Source organism: Squalius cephalus, assembly GCF_949319135.1.
Source record: "Squalius cephalus genome assembly, chromosome: 9".
NCBI classification, from domain to species: Eukaryota; Metazoa; Chordata; class Actinopteri; order Cypriniformes; family Leuciscidae; genus Squalius; species Squalius cephalus.
Genome location: NC_137130.1, coordinates 8179100 through 8206273, shown reverse-complemented (window position 1 = coordinate 8206273; position 27174 = coordinate 8179100). Strand labels below are relative to the sequence as shown.

The following is a 27174-nucleotide window of genomic DNA, read 5'->3' as shown; positions in this document are numbered from 1 at the left end:
AAATCACATAACAGTTCATGTTTTACTTACATAGACGATTTAGTTTTAATTCAAATGATGATTGTGTGCTGATTGAATGATCAGCAATTAAGAGCATGCAACAGAAGTGCGCTCTCTCTCTACCTCCCATCAGTTAACGTAACAGTTAACTTATACATGCCTCGTTTTACTTTCTTTGCCATTTACATATCTGAACGAACTTCAAACTTTCCACTGATGTCTGTGAAAAAGGGATGCGCTTGACAAGCTCACGCGTCTGTGCCACTCAGATCCACTATGCTCAATCCACTGCTCGTTTTCCGCTTATCAGCTTGCGCACCACAGCTATATAGGCTTTGCTATATTTTGTTTCATATTTCACATATTAGATACATTTACTTCATAGACAGCCTTCTCTTTTACCCCCATTATTCTCTCTGTTGTCAGTGTTTCTTTGTCTGGACACAAACTATGTACACGTGTTGTATTGGTTGTTGGTATCAGAGCATTTTGACGAGTACACGAGCGCAGTATCAGGCCCCATATCGGTATTGGTGCATCCCTAGTTATAGTCATAAATAAATACATAGCCGCTTTTGCAAAGTGGACTGTGTACATTCACTTGTTTGAGTCTGTGTTGTGCCTCAATCCTATTCCATCTCTTTCAACACTACTTTCCTCTCTATGCTCCACTTTCCTATAAAATGAAGACGAACGGTCCAAAAGAATAATAAAAGAATGAATAAATCATTGTGCCTTAATTAAACAAGACACATTGAAACTTCTGAATAAAGACAAGGACAAAATTTAGTGCTGAGAACATGCTTTATTGAATCATTAATACTCAAGGAGGTTGCATATATAGATAATTCTACAATTCTACATAAAATCAAACCAAAGTGCAGGGCATTAAGATACTAAACTGTTTCTTTCTCATTGCACAGCAGGTGGTGTTACTGCGGCACACTTTCTTGATATTTGCCCAACAAGTGACAAGGTGAATTCTAAAGCTAACACACAAACACACAATGCTTCAAAGCAAACCTCCAAGAGGAGGCTCTGTTTCTGCAAGGAAGTACAAGATATACTTCTGTTATTGGCCAGGAGATGTTAATTTTGAAAGTTTATTCAAGCAGTCCCTTGCCAGAAACAGAGCACATTAAACATTTTTGCTCATAAAGTGCAGGCCGCTCGCACCTTGAGCATGTCATTAAAATGGTGGTATGACATAGTCAGTCAGAACACAAGGCCTAGTTGCCCTGCTTACATGAGGGTAAAATGCAAACAACACTCAAGGCCTTACGTTCAAGTAACAATGCATAAGAGTATGGTTATAATATAACTGCACGTGTAAACATGCAAGCATAACTTAGTCTCTCAGATTTAGTGTAACGTCAACAGGGAGCCTCTCTACCTGTTGAGGCAATCTTAAGACTTCAACTTATTGTTGAGGCACAGAGTTTAGTTTCAGGTTTATCAAGGTATTCGTTCCATGTGAAACTTTCTCCTGATAAACATTTAGTTCCATTTGTTTCAGTTAATATTGTTATAAATAACAATTCATACATTTTCCATAACCGTTAAATTCGGCTATATACATTATGTACATGTCACAGAAAATTGGATCAAAAATCCTAAGTCATAATTATCCAATATGGCACATTTTATAATACTTTAGACTTAAGTCTAGATTGGCATAAATTAATGTCAGGTTTGGTATAAAAATAGTTATATTTACAGGAACAGATATCCAGGTAACTTATCAAGATTTTTTTTCATTTCATTTAAAAAATACAAAGTCGCTTAATGAAGAAAGGGTTGGGGGTATAAATTATGGCTTTACTTTGATCGAATACTGATGGTAACAGTTGCCATGTCAGATCCATGCTCATTGGAAAGTTTGAGTGTGTATGCCCCAGCATCACTCTCTTTCACACCAGTGATGATGAGTGTGGTCAGGTCTTCTGTGGTGTCAATATGGAACCTGCTACTTTCTTCCTCACCAGGCAGTTTCTTTCCACTGCGTGACCACTCAATACGAGGTGTTGGCTCTCCAGAGAAAGCACAGGCCACCGTTAGAACCTTTCCAGCTTCAATGCTGATATCTTCAGGAAGAGCTTCAATTCTTGGAGCTAAGCCTATAAAATATAAATGTATTTAAAATTATATTATTATTAATATATATATATATATATATATATATATATATATATATATATATTATATCATTCTTATGCATGTTTGTAATTAAACTGCTCCTTACCTTGAGCACTGTGGAGGGCTGCTCTAACTGAGGATTCTTCAACATGTGAATGACTTGACATTATACTGCTTGAGCTCATTGCATATACTGACTCTGATGTCATAGAGGATAAGCTAGACATCGACATAGTTTCAAATTTCATCTCAGCCATTGAGGAGCTGCTGAAGGATGCTTCTTGCATTGTGCTCTCCATGTGGATGGATTTTGAAGTAAAACTTTCATGCATGCCGCTAACAGCAGCACTTTCCTTCTTAAGAATCATTTCACTTCCCCCATGTATTTGGGAAGACACAGATTCTGGAAAAGAAGACAATAAAGCATTGGCATTAAGGAGAATGGGCATCAAGACTTTAAATGGATAAGAATTTAATAACATTTATGGGAAATTAAATTTACCTTGAACAACCTTATGTGTAGCCACAAATGCAGTTACTTTTGTGTAGATTGCTTGAAACACTTGACCAAGAAATGAGAATGATGTTCTTGACATTGCTCCTCCTTCACTTATGATTTCACAGGAGTATTCCCCTTGGTCACTCTCAGAAACATCAGATATATAGAGACAGCAAGTTCCATCTGCAGATGAATGAATCTGGTAGTGACTACTTTGACTGAGTTTTCTGCTGTCCTTGTACCACACAACTTCTCTTACTGAGCTCTCAGCAACAAACATCATCTTAATTTTGTCTTCATAAGCTTCAGCTTTGAGTTGCTGAATGATCTTTGGTGGTGCTTCCTTTGATGGGGTTGGGGATTTCACTGTAAGTGGAGATTTAACTCTTTTAGGTGACATGATCGGCTCAGGAGATTTGACTGTTGGTGGGGATTTAACTCTCTGAGGTTCAGGAGACTTAAGGCCTGTAGGGGATTTAACTCTCAGAGGGGAGGCAACTGGCTCAGGAGACTTAACAGGAGGTGGAGATTTTACCCTGGCAGGTGAAGCTACTGGCTCAGGAGACTTCAGAGCTGTTGGAGACTTTACTCTTTGAGGGGTGGTTGGTTCAGGAGACTTAATAGGAGGTGGAGACTTTACTCTCTGAAGAGAGCCAACTGGCTCTGGTGACTTCACTCTGAATGGGGATTTGATACCCTCTGGAGATTTAATTCGAGGTTCAGGAGATTTAACACCAGTGGGTTCTGGTGATTTAATTTGGGGTTCCGGAGACTTTATTGAGGGCACAGGAGATTTTAATGAAGGCTCTGGAGATTTAACTGAGGGTACAGGGGATTTCACTAAAGGTTCTGGAGACTTTACTGATGGCACTGGGGATTTCACAGAGGGCTCTGGAGACTTTGCTGATGGCACTGGGGATTTCACAGAGGGCTCTGGAGACTTTACTAATGGCACTGGAGATGCGACTGATGGCACTGGAGATTTAACTGATGGCACTGGAGATGTCACTGAAGGTTCTAGTGACTTCACTTGTGTAGGTGTAACTTCCTCTTTAAGTATTGGTTTGTGAATAGTCAATGTAAACCTTGCCTCTTGCTTTCCTTCCGAATTTTCTACTACTACAGTATAGCTGCCTTCATCAGAAAACTCAACTGATGAAATTTCAAAAGCAGACTTATACTGTGTTGTAGACACATGAATACGGTGTGAAGTGACAATTGTTCTTCCCTCATGCATCCATGTGACACATGGTGCTGGCTCTCCATCAATATCACAGACAAATCGTGCAGAGTCACCCACAGATACAGTCAGAGACTGTGGTTTTGTGAGTATTTTGGCTGAAAGAGTAGCTTTAACTTTCTTTACTGATACTTCAGCAGTTGTTTTTTCTGATTCTTTTATCTTTGATTCGGATGACACATGTTTTTCAGATGTTGTATGTATTTCAGAAGATGAATATGAAGCTGATGATAGGTATTCAGTGGATGCATATCTAATTGGAGATGATGCAAGCTTCTGAGATTCATATTTTTCAAAGGCAGAAACTTCACGTCTATCAGTTAGTTTTGTTTTGGTTTCTTTGATCTCCAAATGAGTTCTTGAGGCAGAGGAAGCTCTGATTGTTGTTGAATGATAATAATCAGTTTTTGTTATATCAGGTACAAATGGTGTCGGAGCCTCTTCGTCTCTACGTCTTGAGGAGTATGTAGTAAACTCTCCACCTGAAACATCAAGAGTTCCATAGTCTGATGCCTCACCCTTTGAATTTGTGCAGACAACACGATATGTGCCACTGTCCTCTGCCTGACAGTCATTAATTTGGAGAGATAGAACTCCACTCATATTTGTGAACTGGTATTTGCTGCTTTCTTGTATTTGTTGTCCATTATGGAACCACTGGATATCAGCGTCTGGCTTTGATTGAACATTCAAAGTGAATTTAGTGTTTTGACCACATGGTACACGGTGAGAACGGATTCTTACTGTGATACGTGGAGCATGGTCAAGACTGAAGGGTTGCTGAGTCACAACCTGGTACTTGCGCTCAGATTTGAGAGCTGCTTTTCTTGCTTCATATCTAGACATGATGTCAAATCTTGCAGACCTTTCAAATCTAGAGGAGGATCTGGAAGATCTTCTCTCAGTGGATACAGGACTTGGTGATCGAGGGCGTGTTCTCTCAGGGGTGGGTGATCTTCTTTCAATGAGTTCAACTTCAGCCTCTGTTGAGATGCGTGCACGGGGTTGTCTGACGAGCTCAGAGACAGGACGCATCAGTTCAATGTATGTTGGAGACAAGGATCTCCTCCTTCTCAAGAAATATGAAATGGGAGGAGGAGAGCCTCGAGCTTGCTCAGTTTTTGTTACATGTATGGTCTCTTCTACACGTCTCATTTCAGCTTTGTGAACAGGTTTTGGTGAGGCACGACGCAGTGCAGACAGCTCAAAGCGTACAGGGCTTCCACTGGGTGGGGAGGCAGAGAAGCCAAGTTCTAGTTCTTCTTCAAGCTCTTGCCTCTCTTTTTCAGTTCTCTTTATTGTCAGATAGTCCTCACCCTCGAGGAGCTCCTCATCGGAAATATCTCCTAGTGAGCGTCTTCTCAGTCTGAATGATGCCTCAGATTCTGGGGATGGTGATCGCCTTGCTGGTCGAACAGTCTCTAAATCATCTTGCGTAAGTTTTGGAATGCGCCACTTTGGTCTGTACTGATCACTTATTCTAGGCAGTGGCATGACATAAAATTGCTCCCATCTGGAAAGACGAATACGCCTCTGTCTCTTCTGAACAATTCTTTCCATTCTCTCAGGAATCTCATATTGGTCACGCAGTTTCTTGTACCATTTCATGTCAGATAATGGCACAAAGTGTTTGATCAAGTTATCTTCACCAAGAACAGTTGGATCATGTGCACGAGCTTCAGGGATTTCGTAAGGCATACGTATCTTCTTATCTTCTTCTTTTATTTTCTTTATTTCTTGATCCTCTTTATCAGAGATGTCAAACTCACCCTGCACATTCTTGGTGCTCACTGCAGGTTTATATAATTCAGCAGCTTCCTTCAAAGCCTCCTGTGCTACAGGATTGAGTGTAACAACCTCTGCCGTTGAGAACTGTTGTGCCATTTTCAGTGTCTTTTCTATTTGGTTTCTAACATATTTCTGCCTCTCTTCCTCACTCTTGAACTCCCTCCTTGTGTATGTCAGGCGTTCAACTTTGAGAGTAGCTTGACAACTTGCTGATCCAGCTGTATTTGTTGCAGTGACTCTGTATGTGCCTGAATCCTCTATGAGGGTTTCTCTGATATGTAGAACATGATAGTCTACGTCCTCTAGAACGACTTCAACTTGTGGTCTGAACTCAAGAGGTTTGCCATTTTTCTCCCATTTCAGAGTTGGTGCTGGGGTTCCTGATACTCTCAAGTCAAAGCGAACACTTTGCCCCTCAACACACTCAATATTGGCTAAGAGACGTTTGAACATTGGTCTCATAGTGTCCTCAGCAAGTAAGTGTGGTGTCACAGTGAGACGTGCCTTGCAACTATCCTCACCAAACTTGTTGTTTGCTACAACAGTGTATTCAGCATCATCACTGAGGTCAAGATTGTGTATCATGAGTTGATAAAGACCCTTGTCACTTGTGAATGTGTATTTTTTAGGATCTGGTTTGATTCTGTGCCCAGCCTTTAACCATGTAACACTTGGCTCTGGATGGACTGTTATGGTTACACCAAAGCGTACATCTTCACCAATGTATGCTGCACGGTTGTATAATGGCAAAGTAAACTCTGGTGGCCTCTGCAAAATTTTGGTTTTGTCAATTCTACGCCTTGGTTTCTTGAGTGAGCGTCCCAGATAGTATTCACGGTAGGACCGAACAGTCTCAACAAACAACTCAGCATAGGCATTGTCCTCCCTGTCTTCACTGACAACCTTGCATCTATATAATCCATCATCACATTCTTCAATGTCTTTAACATAGATGCTAGCAACTCCATTAGCATAACTGATTTCATATTTGTGGCTTGCAATCAGTTTGCGGGACCCAAAGTACCAGGTCACTTCAGTGTTTCTATCGTAGTTTTCAATGTAGCAAACAAACCTGACATGTCCTCCCTCTTCAGCAGATCCATGCATGACAGGACCCGCTCTCAAGCCTTGTTCAGGATGTCCAACTTTCACTCTACCAATGGAAACATTTCTCTGGTTTCTGTAGCCACCACCATAGGCAACACGTGCTGCTGAAACAACAGTGCTCCATTCCTTTTTCACCAGGGATTGGTAGTATCTTCTGTGTCTCAAAGTCTTGATGACCTTTGAACTAATATGTTCCAATTTCATCTTGAGCCAAGGGTGCTCCAAAGCTTCGGAGGCAGTCATACGTAGCTTGCCGTCTTTAGTCAGGAGTCTGTCGACAAAGTCCATACCCTCAAGGCTGGTCTCTTTAAAGGCTTCACTATCAAACAAATACTCTGCATTTGAAATGTGCTCAACCATTTTCTGATGTGATTCAGCAGCAAATGGATTAAGTCCGCTAAGAAGGACATATGCAAGAACACCTACAGACCACATGTCAGTGGCAGTGGTTACAAAATCACTGTTGTGGATTTCAGGTGCATAGTACTCAGGGGCAGTGAACTGAATCCGGATGTTTTCTCCAGGTGTAAGCAACCTAGCTTGACCCATTTCAATTATCTTGATTGTATTGCTCTTCCTTGTGGAATAAACAATGTTATCAGGTCTGATATCAAAATGACAATAGTTGCGACTATGGAGGAACTTCAGGGCTCCACAGACTTGTCTCATATAACAAACTATTTCTTGCTCTGTGAGGTCAAAGTTTGTACCAAGGCGCTCAAAGATGTCCATACCAGACATGAATTCATATATCAGGACATATTCTTCCAGGCTATCAAAGGATTCATGAAGATACAGAATGTTTTTATGTCTTGCAATGTTAAGTGTCTCAATTTCTCTTGCAACCAGCTCTCTATCTGCATCTTTAACTTTGATAAATTTAGCCAAGAATGTCTTCTTAGAGCTAATTTCAATACAGCGATGGACAATGCCAAACTGTCCATTGCGTGCAAGTTCCTCAGAGATTGTGTAGAGAGTTGGCACAAGCTTGATTTTTGAATGTGGTGCCTCCTCCTTTGTAACCACTCTTGTTTCATCTACTTCTTCATCATAGTTTCGAATTGCTAACTTGTCTTCTTTTGTAGTCACAGGGTCCGTTGGCGCAGATGGATCACTCAAGCCAAATCGGTTTTCTGCAATCACACGGAACTGGTATTTTGTTTTGCCAAAGAGACTCATCACGGTGTATTGGGGCTCAGGAGTCTGAGCAACACGAATCCATCTGTCCCCAGTGGTAGGGCACTTTTCTATAATGTAATTGATAATTTCACTTCCTCCATCATTTCCAGGACTCCAAATGAGGGTGAGTGTGTCTCTGCTAATATCACTGACTTTAACATCCTTTGGTGGATCAGGGACATCAGCAACATCAAGTTCAACTGTCTGCTTATCCACGCCAAATCGATTTTTGGCACAAATTATGTAGTAGCCAGAATCCTTCCTTTGTACTCCCTTTTGGAACACCAGGGAGGTGAATGATCTTGTGAGAATGACTTGATGATAAGCTGTATTATTAATAATCTCTTGTCCCTTTTGCCATGTGACTATAGGATCAGGTTTTCCACTAATTGGAATCTTGATTGTAACCACTTCCCCACGAATGGCATGAACAGCTCCCATGCCTTGGAGATGTAATGGTAAGTAAATTTTGGCAGGAACTAGAAAAAAAAAAAAGTAAATGATAAGACAAAACTTCATATGGAATAGTACATTCTAAGCAGTCATGCAGAATGATAAACGTATAAAGATATTTTTAAAAAAGTACTTTGAATTGTTTTTGAGGTTGAATAACATGTTAAAAAACAAACCACCAGAAATACTTACCCTCAACCTCTAGGTTCATACTTGTGGAAATTGATCCAAGCTGGTTAGTAGCTCTAATTTGGTAAACAGCTGCATCATTCTCATCAGCATTGCTGATAACAAGTTGGAAGTAACCCCCCTTGAATTCTTGGACCTTTATTTTCTCTCCATCAGGGAAAATTTCTTTGCCGTTCTTGTACCATTTAACCACTGGCTTGGGATGTCCAATAACCTTTGTGACAAATGTGGCATTTGCCTTGTATTTGACACACATGTCCCTCAATTCTTCCTTGAAGAATGGGGCACGGAGAGCTGTATCTGATTTTGGAATGACTGGTTCTGAAATCTCACTCCAGTCACTCTCTCCACCAATATTTTCACATTTGACACGGAATTCATATTCGAAACCTTCAAGAAGGCCTTTAACAGTGTAAGATGTCTCGCGGATTTCTTCTGAAGTAACTGTAATCCATTTGTTCTGTTTCTTCTCTCTTTTTTCAAGGTAATAGTTCTTAATTTTGGCACCCCCATCACTGGCTGGTGCTTTCCAAGAAACAACACATGAATCCTTTGTTACAGAAGAAACAAATGGCTGTTGTGGGACTCCAGGTTTCTCTGTTTTAAAAAATAAAGAGGATTACATTTAATGGATTTGACAATATATCCTTTTGTGTTTCATGCTAATTTATTGTTTTATTTATTTAAAAATATATATATATATTTATTTTATTTTATTTTTTAGACTACTATTTAAAGACCAGCAATTCATGAAACTTACCGAATGGACTCTTGATAATCACAACAGACGGTATCTCAAGAGGTTCACTAATTCCATACTGATTCTGTGCAGAAACCCGGAAGTAATATCCAGCACTCTCAATGAGGTTTGGAACACGACATGTGGTTCCTGGGATAGCTGAAGACACAAGATGCCATTGCTCACCCTCTTTTGCTTCACGTTTCTCTACAATGTAATTTGTGATCATTGATCCACCATCATCCTTAGGTGGTTTCCAGCTAATGATCACAGCACTCTTCAAGAGAGCATCAACAACGATTGGTCCTTCAGGCATGAGAGGTTTATCTGAAAAGTCAGGGAGATTATTTCTTACATTTGCAAATATATTTCATGCAAACAAGTCTATTGGTATTTCAGTGTTTATCTGTTTAAAAATGGACCTTAATTTACCTTGGATTTCAACACGGAGGGTGGTGTCCACTGTGCCAAATTTGTTGCTCATTTGTACCTTATATCTTCCAGCATTGGTCTTTCGCTGGACATTTCTGATTACTAAGTGAGTGTAACTTTCTGTGTTTTCTATTATTACATTCTCAGATGGATTGAGAGGCTTCTTGCCATAGAACCACATTATTTGTGGAATAGGGCGACCAATGTAGACGACATGGAGACGTAGGCTTGTTCCACAACCAGCATAGTATTTTTCCTTCAGTGGAAATCCAGGGTGGAATTGCGGTGCAGCCTGCAATCGAAGCTTGCCACTGGTCTCAATTTCACCTGCCTCATTGACGGCTCTGCATGTGTACATGCCCTCATCTTCTTGTTCATCTGTTGACACTGTTATAGAGTGGTTTCGGCCATCAGAGCTCATCTTGTATTTTCGGCTCTGGATCAACTCCTTTCCATATCTATACCACTTAATTTCAGGAAGAGGTCTTCCAATAATTTGGCATGTCATTGTTCCAGATTCTCCTAATTTAGTGGTAGTATCTTTAATTTCCTCTTTCAGGCATGGAGCCTCTCCAACTAGAGGATCAATTGAACATGTTAGTCACGTTGCATACTTTGTTAATGTATTTTTCAGAAAAAGAAATAAAATTTAATTAACTTACCACTCAGTTTTGTTTTAATGCCCATTGCTGTTCTTCTTGGTCTACTCAGTCCAGTTTCATTTTCAGCAAACACTCTGAATTCATACTCTGTTGCTTCCATGAGTCCACCCATGGTAAACTGTCTGTCCTTGGAACGCTCTTTGTTGCATTTCTTCCAGGCACTTTCCCCTGCTTGCCTGTATTCAATCCAGTACCCAAGGATTTCTTTTCCACCATCGGATTCAGGACGCAACCAGTGAATGGTTATGCAGTCCTTGGCTATAGAGATGATGTCAATCTCACCGGGTTGGCCTGGTTTATCTGTTGAACACAAAGAATAGATTAAGGATGTAAAAATACTTTAGTTTTTATTTAGGAAAATTATTAACTTCTTTGGAAGGGAGAAGGGAGGGTTACGTACCAAATGGATCTTTGCATACAACTGACTCAGATACAGGTCCAGGCTCACTTTGACCAATATCATTTTGAGCAATCACACGGAACTGGTACTCTGCATCAGGGATGAGACCAGTGAGAGTATACATTGTTGTCGTGATATGTGTCTTGTTATGACGCACCCACTTCTCAGTGGAAATCTCTCTTCTCTCAACATAGTATCCAGTGACACGAGATCCACCATCATCCTTGGGTCTTGACCAGGACAGGCCAATTGTGGTCTTTGTAACATCCATGATTTCTGGAGGGAAACTAGGAGGTTCTGGAGGACCTTTATGCAAAACGAATAAAACAATATATAATAATTAGTGTGATTTTCAATAATTTAAAAGTGGTTCTTAAGAAAATTAAAAATAAATAAATAGAAATGCTTACAAAGAGGTGTCTTTGGTGTAACAGATTCATCAGATTTGAGGGATTTGCTTATACCAAACTGGTTCTCTGCTGTAACCTTGAAGTGATATTCAACATTTTCCTTCAGTCCCTTGACCACAAGTGATGTATCAACCACACGTGAGTCTACAGTGTACCAAGCTGCTTTAGGCACCTCTCGCCTCTCCACAATGTAACCAAAGATATCAGAGCCACCATCATCTGAAGGCGGTCTCCAGCTCACTCTGACTGAACGTGCCTGAATATCATCAAATTCAAGAGGACCCTCGGGTGGATCTGGCCGTCCAATTACTTTAACCTTAATATAGACAGCCTTCTTTCCACATTTGTTTTCCAACACAAGGTCATAGGTGCCAGTGTCATCTCTGTGGGCCTCCTTGATCACAAGCTCAGTACGTTCTTCACTGGTTGCAATCATAGCTCTGTGAGAAATGTCGCGACCTTCCTTTGTCCACTTGCATGTTGGGAAGGGTTTGCCCTTGATAGGCACAGATAATCTAATGACTCCTCCTTGTCTGACAACATAGCCTTCCTGGTAGATTTTATCCAACTCATAATCAGGATATTCTGAAAAGAAAATACAGTTCTTACATTACAAAAATGCACTGCCATATACAGTGCTATGCATAAGTTTAGACACCCATGCTAAAGTTGACTAAAAAGAGGAATAAAAAATCATCTTTTGGAAATTAAACTTAATGCCTTAATTAAAAAAATTAGGAAAAATCCAACCTTTAAGGACACCAATTTTCTTTGTGAATGAATAATGTATCGTAAATAAATAAATGTTCTTCCTTAAAATACAGGGTGCATAAGTTTGGACACCCCTATGTTAAATTCCCATAGAGGCAGGCAGATTTTTATTTTTAAAGGCCAGTTACTTCATGGATCCAGGATACTATGCATCCTGATAAAGTTCCCTTGGCCTTTGGAATTAAAATAGCCCCACATCATCACATAGCCTTCACCATACTTAGAGATTGGCATGGAGTACTTTCCATAAGATCATCTCTCAATGCAAATCAAACTAGCTATTAGGCTAACTGAAATAAAACCATGCCAATCTCTAGGTATGGTGAAGGCTATGTGATGATGTGGGGCTATTTTAATTCCAAAGGCCAAGGGAACTTTATCAGGATGCATAGTATCCTGGATCCATGAAGTAACTGGCCTTTAAAAATAAAAATCTGCCTGCCTCTATGGGAATTTAACATAGGGGTGTCCAAACTTATGCACCCTGTATTTTAAGGAATAACATTTGTTTATTTACGATACATTATTCATTCACAAAGAAAATTGGTGTCCTTAAAGGTTGGATTTTTCCTAATTTTTTTAATTAAGGCATTAAGTTTAATTTCCAAAAGATGATTTTTTATTCCTCTTTTTAGTCAACTTTAGCATGGGTGTCTAAACTTATGCATAGCACTGTATATGTATGAAAGAATAATACATGTACGAATAATAATTTGTATGTGTACATATGTTTATAATAACAAATTATTATTCCCATTGTTAGGTATTTTCTCTTACCAAGCATTTCTGTAACTTTGACCACTCCTGAAATCTCAGCTGGCTCTCCAGCTCCACCAGCATTACATGCCAACACACGGAACTTGTATTCAGCTCCCTGGGGCATATGTGTCAAGGTGTATTCACAAATCTTTGTTGGTGTTGTGTTGCATTTTGTCCATTCAACCTGGTCAACCTTCTGCATCTCAATCAGATAGCCAGTTATAGCAGCACCACCCTCTTCCTCTGGAGAAGACCAGGCAAGTGAAACTGATGTTCTTGTGGTATCTGTGACTCTTGGATTCAGTGGAATACCAGGAGGTTCTGTTTAAGAGGAAAGTTGAACACATTGGTCATGTTTGGTCTACTGACAACTGATTTACTTACATTTTTACAAGCTTGTGTTGTTCCTTTGTACATACCGATAGGATCCATTGCAATAGTTGGTTTAGAGTTTGCACTTGGTTTTCCGGTTCCTCTAGAGTTGATAGCTGTCACTCTATACTCATATTCAAGGCCCTCAATAAGTCCTGTGGTTCTGTATCTTGTCATGGTAACTGGATTCTTATTGATGCGAAGCCATCTGTCGGACGCAGCCTCTTTGCGCTCAATAATGTAGCCAGCAATAGTAGAACCACCATTATCCTCAGGTGGTGTCCAAATAAGGGTCATGCCATCATGAGACACATCAAGTATTTCAGGTGTGCTTGGTGCTCCAGGTACAGCTAGAAAAGGATATGAGATTAATTTAATACTTTCGTTTTTAAATAATGTAAATAGAAATAGAAAACACCTGAAGTAGGAAAAAAAAACATACTTTTGACACTCTTGCACTCAACAACGTCAGATTGCAAGAACCCGCCAATACCAAAACGATTTGTTGCAGCCACACGGAATACATATTCAGTTCCCTCCACAAGTCTTGTAAACTTGAACGTGTTTCTTGTGACAGATTCAGACACAGGCATCCATCCAGGTCGATGTGCATCACGCTGCTCAACAACATAGCCACTGACATTTGCACCTCCATCTTTCTGTGGTGGTTCCCAGCTGCAGGTGACAGATGTGGCATCAACCTCATCAATTTTCATGGGCCCAACAGGTACTCCAGGTTTATCTAGGAAAGAAATATATTTGGTCAATTTCAAAAAATACTTCAAATGTAGCTGTATACCTGTAAAACCTGTATGGAAAAGTAAAATGTAAAATTCTCACCAAGAATGATAACTTTGATGACCTCAGTTGCTGTTCCAGTGACATTTTTCACTTCAAGAGAATAGTCACCAGTATCATAAATTGTGGTTTCACGTACTGTCAATTTGGTAAATTTAACAGTTGTCTCAATCTTGATGCGGTCAAGCTTGTCCTTTATTTTGACTCCACCAAAGAACCATGAACAGACTGGTATGGGTCGACCTTTAATGGGAATGTTGAGCACAATTGGCTTACCAGCTGGCACACTGACAATCTTTTGTGGGATGCCAGTCAAGTCAATTTTTGGCATAACTGTAATGAAAATAGAAATAATAATTAACCTTTCAAACAGACAATAAATAATATGAAAATTATTTTTAGACTGGTTTCCTCATTTCATTTAGCAGTTTTTAATGATATCGTACCTCTCTGTTCTTGTATTGTTACAGGTGTCATGAGATCTCTGGGCTCACTGACACCTCTGCTATTTTGAGCTCTGATTCTGAAGAGATATTGCTCATTTTCATTCAGTGAGACAATTGTGTGCTGCAGCACAGATGATTTCACATTAGCAACATTCATCCAGCGGTCACTTCCAGTTTTGCACGCTTCGATGACATAGCCAGAAAGTCTGCTGCCACCATCGTGAAGTGGTTTTTCCCATCCAAGTATGACAGTAGACTTTGTGGTATCAATGACATACAGATCTTGAGGAACAGATGGAACTTCACAAACCAGTACTGCATCTGTAATTTCACAAGGTTCTCCAATACCATATATGTTCTCAGGCAATACTCTAAAGAAGTATTGTGTTCCTTCTTCCAGCCCGGTGATTCTGTATAATGTCTTCTTGCATTCTGTTGTCACAGTTTTGTAAGATTTCATTGAAGCTTCACGCTTCTCAATTATGTAGTTGTTGATGTGAGCACCTCCATCAACAGTAGGCACATCCCATGTGATTACAACAGACTCTTTTGTGTAATCTTTAACCTTTACTGCAGCACATGGTCCAGGAGTATCTACAAGACAATTGTTAAACCGTTTTAAGCGTTGGTTGCTCAAGTTACAAACGATTTAGCCTATTTAATATAAGTGAATGCACAGTATTCATTATTAATTGCATACATGTACTTACCATAAATCTTGACAAGAATGGTAACTATTTTCTTGCCAGATGGATTCTCTGCCTCTATTGTGTATTTTCCAGCATCATAACGATGTACCTTCTCCACTATTAAAGTTGTAGTGTTTTCTGTAGTATCTATGAATCCACGGGATTGTAGGTCAATTCCAGGCTTTCTCCAGGTAACAACTGGTGCGGGTCTTCCATTTGTAGTTACATGAAGACGTAAAGTGTTGCCAGCTCTGATGCAAACGGTTTTCTTCAGTTCATCAGGTAGTTCAATATCAGGAATTTCTGAGAAGATAACAACAACAGATTTTATGCAGTAATTCCACATAAAAAATAGGCCTTTAGGAGCAGAAATTAGTTTGACCATCAGTGGTGTGCAGGAACGCGAGGTCTTTGCACATCACTATTGACCATTATTTTAAAAAACTTACCAATTCTTTCTGAAGGTGCAGCCTCAATACTGCCTTCACTGAATTCTCCAGTACCCATATTATTGACTGCAGCCACTCTGAAGCTGTACTTTTTGTTACTTGCCAGACCAGTTACTGTGTACTCGGTACTGCTCAAGGTCTTCAGGGTGGCTCTATACCATTGCTCTGTTCCCTCCTCCAGAATTTCAACAACATAGCCCGTGACATCAGATCCGCCATCATACATCGGTCGTGTCCATGTCATACTAATACTGTGCTTTGTGGTGTCTGTAATACGGGGAACTGACGGTGGAGCTGGGGTATCTGTAAAATGACGGCAGGTTAAGCATGTTACTATATTCTATGCATTTAATAGTTTATTTGGGCCATGCAGGTCAGTGTTACTCACATGTTGGGTCTTTACAGTGAGCATACTGAGATGCATCACTTGGAATGCTGGTGCCAGCTGCATTGACGGCTGCAACACGGAATTGATAATCGCTACCCTCAAGGAGACCAGTGATCTTGAGGCGTGTATCATAAATAGTGTAGGTTTTGTTCACTCTTGTCCATCTGACACTGCTCGTCTCACGTTTATCCACAAGGTAGTTTTTGATTTCACTTCCACCATCACTCTCTGGCTTAAGCCACTCAATAATGACATGCTCTTTTCCAACAGCAGTAATCTCTGGTGCTCCAGGAGGTGTTGGAACAGCTTTAATGTAAATTACAAACTAATGTTAATATTTTATCCTTGGTCCTGTAGGTAAACCTCAATTATTAATGGAAACATTAATACATAATAATTGTAATTAAACTTACTGTATGCATTTCTTGCAATAACTGGTTCAGACTCAAGGGGCACACCGGGCCCGTACTTATTTACACCTCTGACACGGAAAATGTACTCATTGTTCTTGATCAGTTTTGTGCTGACACAAGACAGAGTCTTGCATTCATTTTCCATGATGACCCAGTTGAGTCTGCTGGTCTCACGTCTTTCAACAATATAATGAGTGACATGATCTCCACCATCCTCGAAAGGAATCTTCCAGGAAACTGAACATTTCTCCTCTGTGACCCTGCTGATTGTTATTGTTCCCTCAGGTGGACCAGGTGTATCTTAAATATAAAAGATTTTCTCATTAAATATACAGCCAATAAATGGTATTTTGACTGAAACATGTGATTTATTATGTTCTTACCAAGTACTTTAACATTGACAGCAGCTGTTTTGATTCCACTTGCATTCTTCACAGTAAGGATGTATCTTCCAGTATCATTTCTATCACATGACTTAATGATTGCCATCGCTCTTGTACTTGTGTACGTCAGTGAGTATTTCTCTCCAAGATCCAGCTCCTTATCACCCTTGGCCCAAAAAACCTTAGGCTCTGGTTTTCCACCAACAGCAGCATCAAGAACAAGGTCTGATCCTGCTCTAATAGTGATTGTCTCACCCACAAGTTTACTGTCCAGCTCAGCCTTTGGTGGTGCTGAAATAAATAAATAACATATATTAACACATATTCAAAACAGTATACAGTATATGTGTGTTTCTACACATACTGTAAGCATGCATCAATTAAGGAAACCATCTTACTATATTCATCTTTGCATGTGAGAAATCCTGTCGATTCAGATGGCTTACTGTGGACTCCAGCACCATTTCTGGCAATAACACGGAATTCATACTCCTCTCCCTCATGGAGTGATGTAATAGTGAAGAAGTTTTCTGTGATTGTAGTGTAGTTGCACTTTAACCAACGAGCTTCTTCGTCATCAGTGGATGCCCTGCGTTCAACAACATATCCAACAATCTTGCTGCCACCGTCATTGAATGGTATAGACCATTTAATAGACACAGAGGTCTTGGTTACATCATAAACCTCTGGTTTGCCAGGTGGATCTGAAAATGCAGACAAAAACATGTGATAAATATTAAGCCATAAATAAAAATAACACATAAAAGATAGTAGAAAGTAACAAAAAACTTACCAACTGGATTTAGAGCCAGTACTGGCCTTGATGGTTCACTTGCTTTACTCAAACCAGCAATGTTCATTGCATATACTCTGAACTGATACTCAAGGCCCTCAATAAGGCTGGAGACCTTGTAGTGACACTCAAGGCAAGGAATCTTGTTCTCCCTCACCCACAGAATGGTATTACGCTCTTTCTTCTCAATCCAGTATCCAGTTACTTGGCTTCCACCATCATTATATGGCACATCCCAGCGGATAGAAATTGCATTAGCAGACACTGAAACTACATCTGGGCGGGTTGGTGGGCTTGGTGAAACTGAAAACAGAAATGTAACATTTATCAGACTGGAGACAACAAAAATAAATACTGAATTGTTTATGTTCCATTTCATCAATGGATAAAGTTATATACAATACCAAATACTTACTGAATGGATGCTCAGCAACAATAGATTGAGATTCAATAGACTTGCTAACACCAAACTTGTTCTCAGCACAGACTCTGAAAGTGTACTCCATGTACTTAGTGAGATGAGTTACTTTGATGGTGGTCCGTTTCACACTTGAATTCACAACCTGCCATGTGGTGGAGCCAGACTCGCGTTTCTCAACAATATAATTGGTTATGTCCGTTCCACCATCATCTGTAGGTTCTTCCCAAGTCAATACACAGGATTCTGATGATATTCCTGAAACCTTAACAGGTCCAGTTGGTGGGGTCGGTCTACCAAAGACAATGACGGTGACAGTGAATGTCTTTGATCCAGCTGAATTTTCAAGCATGAGATAATACTTTCCACTGTCACCTCTCTTGGCATCCTTAACCAGTAGAGTGGTTCTGCATTTAGAAATCTTAATTGAGACTCTGTCTGTTTCTTTGAGTTTCATTTCTTCAAGTTTCCATGTTACCTTGGGGGCTGGTCTGCCACTGATTGGAATATCAATGGCAAATGAATTTCCAGTTTTGCAAGTGATGAGCTGTTTATCTATGCCACTGAGATCCGCTGTTGGCTCAATACGTGGCTCCTTTATGATGACAGAGGCTAGGGCATCTCGTGGATGACTAATGCCAGCATCATTCTGAGCCTTGACACGAAACTCGTATTCTGTGTTCTCAACCAAGCCTTCAAGAACCATTTTCAAAGATTTAGTTTGGCCACCTACAACCCAGTGATCAGAGCCCTTCTTTCTAGTCTCAACAATGTATCCAGTAATACGGCTTCCACCATCATGCTCAGGCTTCATCCATACTAAGCTGGCTGTTGAGGATGTAGTATCAATGATATCCAGTCGCTTAGGTGGTGCAGGCTCTTCTGTGGCTATAATAGGCTCTGTCATTTCAAATGGCTCACCTTTGCCATATTGATTTTCAGCGATAACCCTGAAAAAGTATGCTACGCCAATATCAAGGTTGGTCACTCTCAGGATTTGACGTGTGCACTTTTCACTGACCTCTTGCCAACTTAATCGACTTGCCTCTCGCTTCTCAACAATGTAATGATGAACACGTGCACCTCCATCATTGGATGGTGCATCCCACATGAGTGTTAGAGCACCTCTTGTCACATCCTTGAATGAGAGAGGTCCTGGTGGTCCAGGTGTGTCCAACACTTTGACTGTTAATGTAATAGCTTTACGACCACTGTTGTTTTCAAGAGAGAGTGTATACTTTCCAGCATCATACCTGGTGCAATTTTCAATTGTCAAAGTGCTGAATGTGTCTGTGGTATTAATATCCACCATTATGCCAAGATCTCCATCTGCCTTTGTCCATGTGGCAAGTGGGGCTGGCTTTCCACGGAAGGGAATATGAAGTGAGACTGTTCCGCCGTTCTTCACAATATGTGTCTGCTTGAAGTTTGCATCTATATCAATTTCTGGTGAAGTCAGTCTATCAACAGTTTGTACTACATTAGGAGTCTCAGAGAATTCTCCCTTGCCAGCACCATTGACTGCACAAACACGGAATTTATATTCTTCACCAGGTTCTAACTCTGTTACTTTGTAATGTGTATGGATGCAAGTCTGATTGTTGACTCTGTGCCATTCCTCAAGGCTTGCCTTGCACATCTCAATAATGTAACCAATGATTTCCATGCCACCGTCAAACACTGGTTTTGTCCATTCCAAAGTAACAGATGTCTTTGTGGAATCAATGACCTTCACTAAAGTTGGTGCACTGGGTGCACTTGTTGGTTCTCTACACTTGAACAATCTGGATGTACCACTTGCAGGTCCAATTCCAGCACCATTTTCAGCCATAACACGGAATTCATATTCATTTCCTTCTGTAAGATTTGTAACTCTGTGCCTTAGTTCAGTTATTGGTCTCTTTGCGGAAACCTTCAACCATCTTAAGCTCTTCTTCTCTCGTCTTTCAAGAATGTATTGCTTAATCTCATTTCCTCCATCATGTCTTGGTCTTGTCCAGCATAGAGTGATACTGTTTCCTGTTACATGAGTGCAGTCAGGTGTTCCGGGAGCATCTGGTACCGCTGTTAGATATCAAAAAGGAATGTGTTTAAGTCAAGAATGAACAGTACTAAATTAGAAAATGATTGGATCAAGAAAAACTATTTTTACTTACTGTACTGCATTTGAGCAATGATTGAATCAGACTCTAGTGGCTTGCCCACACCAAATTTATTGACAGCAGATACACGGAACTGATATTCATTGCCTTTGATCAGTTTTGTGGCATTGAAGGAGCAGGCTTCACACTTAGATGTTACAAGCGCCCATGAAATTCTGGAAGTTTCACGCTTCTCAATCAAATAATTAATGATAGGTGCACAACCATCATTTTCAGGTGGGCTCCACCAAAGAGTAGCTTTCTCTGCAGATATATTTGTGAAGCGAAGAGGGCCTTCAGGTGGTCCAGGGGTATCTGAATAACACAGAGTGGAAATAAGCAACGACTAAATCCAGAACAACTTTATTAAAACTATAAATCAAAACTGATTTTATATTATACCTTGTACTCTGACAAGAACATCCACTTTTGTTGTGCCTGAACTGTTCTTGGCCTCAACTGTGTAGATACCACGGTCATTGCGGTCAGCATCTCTGATGAACAGTGAGCTTGATCCAATAACAGTTGTGATGTCAACCAGCATTTTGTCTACTTCCTTTCCATCTTTATACCATGTGACTTGAGGTACAGGACGTCCACTTATACTGCAGCTGAGTTTAATGTTTTCTCCGGCCTTGATGGTGAGGGTCTTCTCAGCTTCAAACGCAATCTCAGGGATGACTGAAAAAGAAAATATTTTTTGTTTTTTATGAGTATCTCCTAGATTTTGGCTTGTCTCCTGAGGCCACAAGAGGGTGCAAATCAGCAAAATATTAATGCACTGCATTAAATTGCTTATTCAAAGCATATTAAATAACAAGACTGTCTATGAAAAAAAAGTGGATAACATTTAAACTAATGTTTATAAATCAAATATAATTTCGGAAATCGCATAATTATGAACAAAACAGCATCATGTATTTTTGCAGTTTAATACAATGAGCCGAAGCACTGAAGCACGAAGCACAAAACATGAGATTTAGTGGAATGGGGGGGGTGGGGGTATTGAGAAATGTTTTCTAAAAGTTTAACTTCTTTTAACTCTACATGGCTTTCTAAACGTGGTTCTCTAGGTTAACAAAAACTTTAAAACGCAACAACGATTCTAACATCATCATCATCATCGCATCTCGTGCACCACTGATAAGGCTGCCTGACACAAACCTAAAATTTCAATACACTGTTTTTTGCATTCGAATGTGGATTTTTTTATTTAAATTAGAACAATATTCGAAATTTGAATAAAAAATTTACAGCCCTAATGTAGAACAATTTATATCGAATAATGCCTTTGTAATTACATACCACTTTCATCCTTGGTCATGATGTAGCCAGATGACTGAGAGGGTGGACTAACTGTTCCAACAGCATTCCTGGCAATTACCCTAAATTCAAAGCGATCACCAGCAGCAAGGCCTGTTACTGTAAACTGACATTCGCTGATGTCAATGAAATTGCATCTCAACCAACGTGCTCTTCCTTGACGCCTTTCAACACTGTATGCCACAATTCTACTTCCTCCATCACGTTTTGGTGGTTCCCAATTAAGTGTTACAGAGTCTCTTGTAACATCAATGCAGTTAGGGGTGCCAGGAGGATCTAAAGAAAAAAGAAAAGATATTTGGAAAAGAAGAAAATAAGGAACTTTGGCAAAAAGATGCATTCTGTGAAGTAATTAAAACCATAAGCACTGACAAAAGCTTATCGTGGATGAATGTTACAAAGACAATACTAAGACTTACCAACAGGGGAAATTGCCAGTTTGTGCTTGCTCTGTTCACTGACTGGACTCATGCCGGCATTGTTTTGCGCATAAACTCTGAATGAATACTCCAGACCTTCAATAAGTCCAATTGCTCTGTATTCTCGTCCAGAGACAACACTGGAATTCACTTTCATCCACAATAAGCTGTTCCTATCTTTTTTCTCAAGATGGTATCCAGTGATTGGAGAACCACCATCAAATCCTGGGGCATCCCACTGAACAGTCATGCCATCACTTGTCACATTGAATACTACAGGTTTTCCTGGTGGACCTGGTGGCTTATATTGGTGTTGAGCAACCACATCTGATGAGGTTAGAGGCTCGCTCACTCCATATTTGTTCTCTGCACGTACCCTAAATTGGTATTCAGTACCCTTAAGCAATTTTGTTATCTTGAATGTGTTCCTGACCACACTAGAGCAAACCATCTTCCATGCTGCTTGACATGTCTCTCGCTTTTCTACACTATAGCAGGTGATCTCTCCTCCACCATCTTCCTGGGGCTGATCCCATGAGATTATAATACTCTGGGCTTTAATTTCATCAAAACGGATTGGGCCTATAGGCTGAGATGGTGGCCCAAGTGTAATCACTTTGATGTCAAAGAAGTTCTTGACAAGTTTGTTATCAAGGACCAAGGTGTATTTTCCTGCGTTGTCCTTTCTTGCATTTCTTACAATGAGACTTGCCTTGTTTTCTGTTTGCCTGAAACGAACTTGTTCGCTTTCCTTGAGTGGAACATCATCTTTCATCCACTGAACAGTTGGTTTAGGTTTACCTTTGTAGGGCAAGTCAATATTTACATTTTGTCCAATGCGAACGCTTAATTCTGCGTTAGGATAGTCAATAAGGTTTGCCTCAGGCGGTATAAGGAAGTCCTTTACAGTAATGGGTCCAATTTGAGAGAAGTCACTGCGACCCTTCTCATTTTTCGCAAATACTCTAAAGTAAATTTCTGAAAGCTCTTTAAGGTGTGTTACCTCATAGTGGCAACATCTGCATGTACCACCAATGCTCCAGGCATCTTCTTCCTTTGTCTTCTTCTCAATAATGTACTCAGAAATGTGGCTGCCACCATCATGATCAGGCTTGGTCCATGCCAAAGATACAGATGTATTAGTTGAGTCAACCAGTACAATATCTTTTACAGCACCAGGCATCTCAGTTGCTCTCACAGGCTGTGCAGTCTCACAAGGATCACCAACACCATATTCATTTTCAGCAGAAACACGGAAGAAATAGGAAATTTCTTCAGAAAGACCATCAACTTTGTATGTTGTATTGGTACATTCATTTGTCACAATGGTGAATGCCTTCATTTTAGCATCCTTCTTTTCAACTGTGTAATTTGTGATTGAAGAGCCACCATCAATATAAGGTGGTTCCCAGCTCAGTGTGAGTTTACCTCGTGTTACATTCTTCACGATCAACCTATTACAAGCAGAAGGTGTGTCCAATACTTTAACAGACACAGTAATGGTTTTTGGCTCTCCGACCCCATTTTCAATTTCAAGAAGGTATTTGCCAGTATCATCCCTTGTGACTTTTGGAATGATGAGTGTAGTTGAGTATTCTGTGTTTTTGATGCCATATCTTGCATCCCCACTAATGTTCTTGTCTCCCTTCCTCCATGTTACATTTGGAGCAGGTCTACCCTTAAGAGGGATTACAATCTCCACATCTCTACCAGCCTTTGCTATGTATTGAGTTGACATTGACATGTCAAGATCCACATCCGCCTCCTCTGTTAAAATGAAAGAAGAACATATTTGATCAGGTTCACAGGATCATAAAATAATTTGAATCAACTTTTTTATTGCTTCAGACAGTTAGAAAGTACAAACCCAGAATATCTTTGGCTTGCACTGGCTGCATCATCTCAATTGAACGTCCAGATCCAACACAATTAACAGCAGAGACACGGAAAAAGTAGTACACTCCAGGTTTCAAGTGGGACACTACAAACTCAGTTGTCCTTACTTCTCCTTTAGAACTTATAGTGACCCATTCTGTCTCATCAGCCATTCTTTGTTCAACAACGTAGCTTGTGATTTCACTGCCACCATCATAGACAGGCTTCACCCACCTAAGGGTAATGGATGTCTTTGTTGAATCAACAACTGTGAGCTTGGTTGGCTCACTTGGTGGATCTAAAATAGCAATTAGTAAATATAAAAAATTCTGTTTTAAATATCATTGCATACTTTGCACACAATTAATGCACATTCAGGAAAATAAAACAATAAAAAATAAACCACAAAAAAGCTTACCAATTGGGTCATAAGCTTTGTAGAAGATGGACGCATCAGAATATGGGCCTGCACCAGCTTTGGTGATTGCACAGACACGATACTGATATTCATTTCCTTCTGTGAGGTTGCTGACTTTCTGTCTGGTATCACGAATCGTATCTTTAATAACCTTGAACCACTGTAGACTTTTCTTCTCGCACTTCTCCAAGTAATATCCATCAATGTCACTGCCACCATCCAAACTTGGTCTTTCCCATACCACAGTCATTGTTGATCTTGTAATCATTGTGACTTGTGGTTTAGAAGGCTTACTAGGAGGAACTGTTGGGCAAAATGAATCACATTAGGTCACAAATTTAATGGTAATAATAAAAATGTTAGATTAAATTTTTTCTTACCAAAGGAATTCTGTGCAATTACTGGTCTAGATTCCAGAGGATCTCCGACTCCATATTTGTTCACACCACGAACACGGAAAATGTATTCATTGCCCTTAATTAGCCTTGGGACAGTGACAATGCAGTCTTCTAGTTTTTCTGAGATAATGGACCACAAAATTCTGCTTGTCTCACGTTTCTCCACAATGTAGTGGGTAACCATTGCACCACCTTCATCAGCTGGAGGGTCCCACATGATGGTCATAGTAGCTGCTGTGATTTTCTTGAACTCTATGTCTCCAGCAGGTGGTCCTGGTTTGTCTGATGAAGGTGAGCAAAAATGTAGCAAAAAAATTTCAAATTAGGACTATCAAAGCTAATGAATTAAGGCATGCAATGAATTAAATGTACTTAATACAGCTATTTTTTTCTTGATTCCTTAAAAGTAAAATAACTACATAATAAAATGTAATTTAAAAATAAAATGATTCATGGAAATAGTGTTAGATATAATGCAAGCTATTAAAAGATATTTAGCAGTAAACTTTGCAACATACCTTGGACAAGTACTCTGACAGCAGCATACGCTGAGCCTAAAGAGTTCTTGATCTTAAGTTCATATGTTCCAGTGTTCAAACGGTTGGCTTCCTTGACTGAGATGCATGCAGAGTCAGTGGTGTTGGAGATAGAAATCTGACCTCCAGACTCTAGCTCTTTTCCATCCTTGTACCATTCAATTGTTGGTTGAGGTTTAGCAATAATACCTATTTTAAGCTGAACTGTAGCACCTGCTTTGTATTTTACAACATCAAGATATTCTTGAGGAAGTTCAATCTCAGGGGCACCATAAGTGTCCACGCATTCGACTGGTCCAACAGTTGCTGATGGGTTACTAATGGAGCCAACTGCATTCTTAGCCATGACCCGGAATTCATAAGATTCATTCTGAGTCAAGCCTGATACGGTGAACTTTGTGTCAGTAACATTTGTCAAATTAGCTTTTGACCATCTGCCTTTTGGACCATCTTTACTTTCAATCAAATATCCAGTAATTTTACTTCCTCCATCATATGAGGGTTTCTGCCAGGCAAGGCTAATTGAACTCTTTGTGATATCAGTGACTCTAAGGTTGTTTGGAGGTTCTGTTGGGGAATAAACAGTGGTAATTAATGTTAATTAGAAATTTCTCAATGGATTAAACTATAATTATTAATACTAATGGTTCAAGTATATGGAACAATCAACTTAAAGGGAACTAAATGCTTACCACATGCATCAATTGCAAGCACAGGATCTGAGGGAATGCTAACTGGACCAATACCAGCAGCATTTTCAGCTGCAACCTTGAACTCATAGATCAGACCAGCGTTCACGTTTGATACTTTGAAGTGTGTAGCACGGACAACAGTTGTGTTAACTTTCTGCCAAAGAATGCTATTTCTGTCTTTCATCTGAAGGTGATATCCAAATACATGGCTTCCACCATCTGAAGATGGCTCCTTCCAGTTAACAGTAATACTTTCCTTTGTTACCGCTGATACCCATGGTTGTGAAGGTGCCACGGGGAGTGCTGAAACAAAATGTCATGGGTTTTTATAGATGCTTAATGGGGATACATTTGTATTTACCAATTTACTGCTTATGATGTAGAGAAGCATTTTACTCACTGTATGGAAGACTGACTGTAACAGTCTGTGAATCAATGTGCTCACTGATGCCAAAGCGATTCTCAGCCCTGATTCTAAACTGGTACTCAATTCCAGTAATCAGCTTCATGATCTTGATTGTGCACCTTGCAACAGCAGATGATACTTCTTTCCAGTTTGCAGTAGTCGTCTCACGTTTGAGAACGATGTAGTTGGTGATTGGGCTACCACCATCATATGCGGGAGGCAACCACTTCAGATTGACACTGTCCTCTGTGACATCATACAGTTCAATAGGGCCAACTGGAGGACTTGGTCTGTCAAGGACCACAATATTCACAAAAGACTTTGTGGTCCCACTGGAGTTGGAGGCTGTGATATCATATCTGCCTGTGTCCGAAGCAACACTCTCACGCAAAAAAAGGATAAGGGAGTCAGTTGTCATGTCAGAGTTGAATCTCATGGTTGACTTTAGAACCTGTCCATCCTTAGAGATGGATACTTTTGGTAACGGTTTACCACTGATGGGGATCTCAATCTTCAGATTTGAACCTGCTTTAACATAGGCAGTGTTGTGTTGGAAGTCCTTCATGTTAATTTCAGGCGCCTCTGTTGATTAAAGAAAGCAACAAGATTACATATAATTTAACATCATATAAAATAAAACATTATGCAAGTGTAAAAAGGAAACATCGTTAATAATAAATAACTTACCCAGCTGATCTTTTACAAACACAGGTAAAACCATATCTTTGGGGTCGCTAAGTCCTGCATGGTTTTCAGCCCGTACTCTGAAGTAGTATTCAGCATTCTCTCTCAATCCATAGACAACAAAGTGAGTCGATTTGGTGGAACCACACTTAATCCACTTTTGTTGTCCTTTTTCAAGAGCCTCAACCAGGTAATTTGTAATTCTGCTACCTCCATCGTGTTCTGGTTTAAGCCATGCGAGTGAGACACTGTCTTTTGTGACATCAGTGACTCCAAGCTTGGGCGGTGGACTTGGTTTTTCTAAAATTAAACATAAGTAACATAAGTATAAGAAACAAAAATATGAATAAAATATTTAAAATAATAATC

At 39.9% G+C, this 27174-nt stretch overlaps 1 protein-coding gene across 1 annotated transcript in view; it reads right to left on the bottom strand.

Annotated features, from left to right (window-relative positions):
* Positions 1-785: 785 nt before the first annotated feature.
* ttn.2 (titin, tandem duplicate 2) overlaps positions 786-27174 on the bottom strand; it is a 164393-nt gene continuing 138004 nt past the window's right edge. Inside the window, exons 206-238 of the mRNA XM_079880510.1 lie at positions 26809-27105; positions 26116-26703; positions 25716-26018; positions 25006-25590; positions 24470-24769; positions 24090-24392; positions 23664-23969; positions 21797-23563; positions 21360-21653; positions 20457-20735; positions 20070-20369; positions 17911-19977; positions 17496-17798; positions 17101-17406; positions 16703-16993; positions 16320-16619; positions 15907-16212; positions 15519-15821; positions 15091-15372; positions 14381-14974; positions 13977-14267; positions 13579-13878; positions 13184-13486; positions 12783-13085; positions 11235-11819; positions 10825-11130; positions 10425-10724; positions 9763-10338; positions 9352-9657; positions 8595-9188; positions 2639-8428; positions 2243-2539; positions 786-2117 (exon numbers count right to left, since the gene is read on the bottom strand). Coding sequence (XP_079736636.1) covers positions 1819-2117; positions 2243-2539; positions 2639-8428; positions 8595-9188; positions 9352-9657; positions 9763-10338; positions 10425-10724; positions 10825-11130; positions 11235-11819; positions 12783-13085; positions 13184-13486; positions 13579-13878; positions 13977-14267; positions 14381-14974; positions 15091-15372; positions 15519-15821; positions 15907-16212; positions 16320-16619; positions 16703-16993; positions 17101-17406; positions 17496-17798; positions 17911-19977; positions 20070-20369; positions 20457-20735; positions 21360-21653; positions 21797-23563; positions 23664-23969; positions 24090-24392; positions 24470-24769; positions 25006-25590; positions 25716-26018; positions 26116-26703; positions 26809-27105 — 20324 coding nt within the window. The 3' untranslated portion in view covers positions 786-1818. The remainder of the gene's footprint in view (positions 2118-2242; positions 2540-2638; positions 8429-8594; positions 9189-9351; positions 9658-9762; positions 10339-10424; positions 10725-10824; positions 11131-11234; positions 11820-12782; positions 13086-13183; positions 13487-13578; positions 13879-13976; positions 14268-14380; positions 14975-15090; positions 15373-15518; positions 15822-15906; positions 16213-16319; positions 16620-16702; positions 16994-17100; positions 17407-17495; positions 17799-17910; positions 19978-20069; positions 20370-20456; positions 20736-21359; positions 21654-21796; positions 23564-23663; positions 23970-24089; positions 24393-24469; positions 24770-25005; positions 25591-25715; positions 26019-26115; positions 26704-26808; positions 27106-27174) is intronic.